General features: G+C 30.4%; 1 protein-coding gene across 1 annotated transcript in view; it reads left to right on the top strand.

The window, feature by feature from the left end:
* Positions 1-4,414, top strand: part of gpm6bb (glycoprotein M6Bb) — a 6,765-nt gene that overhangs the window by 1,322 nt on the left and 1,029 nt on the right. The window contains 4 exon segments of the mRNA XM_016510526.1: positions 1,656-1,812; positions 2,342-2,510; positions 2,625-2,698; positions 3,127-3,192. Coding sequence (XP_016366012.1) covers positions 1,656-1,812; positions 2,342-2,510; positions 2,625-2,698; positions 3,127-3,192 — 466 coding nt within the window.

Genomic DNA, 4,414 nt, shown 5'->3' with positions numbered 1-4,414 from the left:
AGTTGTTTTCTATGTGAATATCTGTTAAACTGTAATGTATTTCTGTGATGCGCAGCTGTATTTTCAGCATCATTACTCCAGTCTTCAGTGTCACATGATCTTCAGAAATCAGTATAATATACTGATTTGCTGCTCAAGAAACATTTCTGATTATTATCAATGTTGAAAACAGTTGTGCTGCAAAATATTTTTGTGGAAACTGTGATATATTTTATTTTTCAGGATTCACAGATGAATAGAAAGTTCAAAAGAACAGCATTTATTTGAATATAGAAATCTTTTGAAACATTTCTGAAGATCATGTGACACTGAAGACTGGAGTAATGATGCTGAAAATCCAGCTGCGCATCACAGAAATAAATTACAGTTTAACAGAGATTCACATAGAAAACAGCTAGTTTAATTTGAAATAATATTTCACAATTTTTACTCTATTTATTATAAAATAAATGCAAAAAAGAATAAAAAAAACATTTAAAAAACATAAAATCTTAATTATTCCAAAATTTTGACTTGTAGTGTGTATTTTTTAAATATTACTTTTATAAATATACAACAGTGTTGCTTACATTTAGTATTTAATGTCTGGCATTAAATGTTAATTTTCCATTCTAGATTACAGACAAAAGATTATGGACAAAAGATAAGACAGTACCATTCTCTTAAAATTCATATCAATAAATACCTAAGTTATAAAATGACTATATGATGTAGAAATGCTTAAATAATTTAAATAGTTTTTCCACATTACAGTAATGAGATTATTTTTTGTTTTGTATTTTTTTTCTAGTTTTTTGGACATTTTTTTTTTTTCTTTTTTTTTTTTAAGGATTCATCTATATGATTTTTGTAAATGCATGCTGTCAACAGAAGATGGTCTTACAGATGTTGAAAAGACATGACTTTAATTAAATCCTCATGGGAAGACATTAGATGTCACAGTAGATTTTCCAGGACATCATGCACTAAATTGAATGCGTTTCCTTGAAGTTTACCTGATCATTCAACATCCACTGATTCACAGTTTATTTTATCTGTCTGAGCTCCAGATTCGTCTCTTAAAATGAAAAGACTCACCTGTTATGAGTAAGTCTGGGCAGTTGTTTTGTGTTCAGTTAAATCTGCTCACATCTGTTGATGATTTCTCAGCGCTTCACATTTGTTCTGTTCTCCATCTCGAGACTTTAATTAAAGTCACATACAGTGATGAGATGTTCTCAAACAATGCTGAGTCTTCAGGACAGAGGTTAATGGCAGAATCACCTTGCACTAACACTCACACACACACACGCGCGCTCACACACGCACACACACGCTCTCTCACACACACACACACATCTGTTGATGATTTCTCAGCGCTTCACATTTGTTCTGTTCTCCATCTCGAGACTTTAATTAAAGTCACATACAGTGATGAGATGTTCTCAAACAATGCTGAGTCTTCAGGACAGAGGTTAATGGCAGAATCACCTTGCACTAACACTCACACACACACACGCGCGCTCACACACACACACACACACGCTCTCACACACACACACACACACACACACACACACTCGTGATTTCACTAAGAAGATGCTCCAGATGGTCTGAACAGAAAGTAAACACACACAAGCAGTAACATCTGTGAAATCTTCTCGTCTCTTCTGCAGAATCCAGCTCATGCAGTACGTTATATACGGCATCGCCTCCTTCTTCTTCCTGTACGGCATCATTCTGCTCGCCGAGGGGTTTTACACCACCAGCGCCGTCAAAGAGCTCCACAGCGAGTTCAAGACCACCGTCTGCGGACGCTGCATCAGCGGCATGGTACCAAACCTCCTGCAGATATACTGATTAATAATATAATCACATAAAAATAATACAATATAATAAATAATAAACTAAAAATAAAAAGTATCAAAATAAATTAGACATTTTTTTACATAAAACAGTAAAATAAATTTAAAAATTAAAGCATACAAGTAATTTAAAAAATAGAATTTTATATATATATATAATAAAAACAACTTGAATCAAATAATTAGATCAATGTCTGAGTCATAATGTTTTAACTAGTGCTGTCCAACGATTAATCGCGATTAATCGCATCCAAAATAAGAGTTTTTGTTTACATACTATATGTATGTGTGCTGTGTATATTTATTATGTATAAATAAATACACACACATACTGTATATATTTCAGAAAAAAATTATTTTTATATATTAAATATATTTATTTTTAATATAAATTATATGAATATAAATTTAGAATTTATATATATATCTAACCAACAGTATGAGTGATTGTATCTGGAGGTGCCGTCGCTAAAACTGTTCAATCATCTCTTTCTCAGTTCGTGTTCTTGACGTACATCCTGGGAATCGCCTGGCTCGGGGTTTTCGGCTTCTCAGCGGTTCCCGTGTTTCTTTTCTACAACATGTGGTCAACCTGCACTGCCTTGCGCTCACCGATGGCCAACCTGACCTCCATCGACAGCATCTGCGTAGATGTGCGGCAGTACGGTACGAGACTCTGATTCCCTGCCAATCAAACCCTTAACTTCACTTTAAACTCTGTTGATGTTTTGATGAGGATTTGAGTTGTGTGATGTTAATGTTGTTTGTATGTTGATGCAGGTATTATTCCATGGAACGCAACACCAGGCAAAGCTTGCGGCTCAACGCTAGGTGATATTTGCAACACCAGCGAGGTATGAAAACAAATGTGTTTATATGCTAGTTTATTGACTTTGTCATGCAGCAGTGTTTATATGTGATATACAGTGGATATACATAATTCTAGTTCTACCTGCCTTATTCATTTTAATAAATAAAAATAATTATTTAATAATGTATCATTTATTATTCTATTTTTTTTACAAATTTTTTGCTTTTCATTATACATTTTATTTATAATATAATGTTTATTTTAATTTTAATTTTTTTAATTTAGTATTATTTAATTTAGTTTTTTTTGTTTGTTAATTATTTAATAATTATTTTATTTTTTACAAATATACTTTTCACTAAAATGTTATTTGCAACACCAGTGAGGTATGAAAACACATTAGTCACACTCTTACTGGTTTATTTGTCATCCAGCAGTGGATATAAATGATTTCCCGTTGGTCTGTTGCAGTTCTATCTGTCTTATCATCTGTATATCGTCGCTTGTGCCGGAGCCGGAGCGACAGTCATTGCTCTGGTAAGCAGATGTTTGTTTTATAGTCAGATATATGGGGTGTTTGTTCCTCTTCCTCCTCTTTTTATCCCTTCATTCCCAGCACCATCTACTGCAAACCATGTGCTTTAAGCCCCTGATCTAATGGTTAGTTTCAACGCTAGGTGATATTTGCAACACCAGCGAGGTATGAAAACAAATGTGTTTATATGCTAGTTTATTGACTTTGTCATGCAGCAGTGTTTATATGTGATATACAGTGGATATACATAATTCTAGTTCTACCTGCCTTATTCAATTGAATAAATAATAATAATTATAATTATTATTATTTTACAAATATGAAATTTGTTAGTTCTTTTTAATTTTATTAAGGTTAGTTTTGTGACGACGTCCCAGCAGTCCTCCTGAGATGACTTGATTTTGTTCTGCCAAATACATGCATGTAAATGACTGAAAAATCAGCTAGTGGGACGTCAGCCATAGAAGCTCAATTTCTAGTCACATTCTTTACTGACACCTGAAGGGAAATTTAGTCATTTAGACATTGCAACTTAAGACAAAGGATTCAAAACAACATCAAAAGTTCAGTCCTATTATAATCAATAAAGCTGTCAATACTGGAAGTGTCTGGTGTCACACCATCGGCCTGTTTCTTTGACACTTCAACCGCGCTGTAAAAAAGTGAATTTTATTAAATAAATATTTAATTATTTTTTATTTTATTTTTTACAAATGTCATGCTTTTAACTATAATACTATAATATTTGTAAATATAATAAATACTAAATATATATTAAAATAATATATACTAAATATTTGATTTGTAATGTTTTTATTTCATTATTCCTTTATTTAATATTATATAATTTTATTAATGTTTTTTTTTAATATCCTGATTTTCACTATACATTTTATTTTAAATTTTAATAAAATTGTTATATTTTCAAAATGTAATTTAATCATTTTTATTAGTTCTTTTTATTAAAATGTTATTACATATTAATTTAATAATTTATATAAATAAATAATTAATTTTGAATTTTTTTTTTTTTTTACAAATATCTTGCTTTTCACTAAAATGTTAATTGTACTGTAAAGTTTATTTTAATGTTATTATTTCTTTAATTTATTAAATATTTATTTGCATTTTTTTTTTTTACAAATATCTTGCTTTTCATTATAAATTTTATTTGTGATGTATTTTTTATTTAATATTATTATATAATTATTTGATTTTTTATTT

Source organism: Sinocyclocheilus rhinocerous, unplaced genomic scaffold (assembly GCF_001515625.1).
Source record: "Sinocyclocheilus rhinocerous isolate Xijiao unplaced genomic scaffold, SAMN03320098_v1.1 scaffold2731, whole genome shotgun sequence".
NCBI classification, from domain to species: domain Eukaryota; kingdom Metazoa; phylum Chordata; class Actinopteri; order Cypriniformes; family Cyprinidae; genus Sinocyclocheilus; species Sinocyclocheilus rhinocerous.
This window is presented reverse-complemented; position numbering and strand designations above follow the sequence as displayed.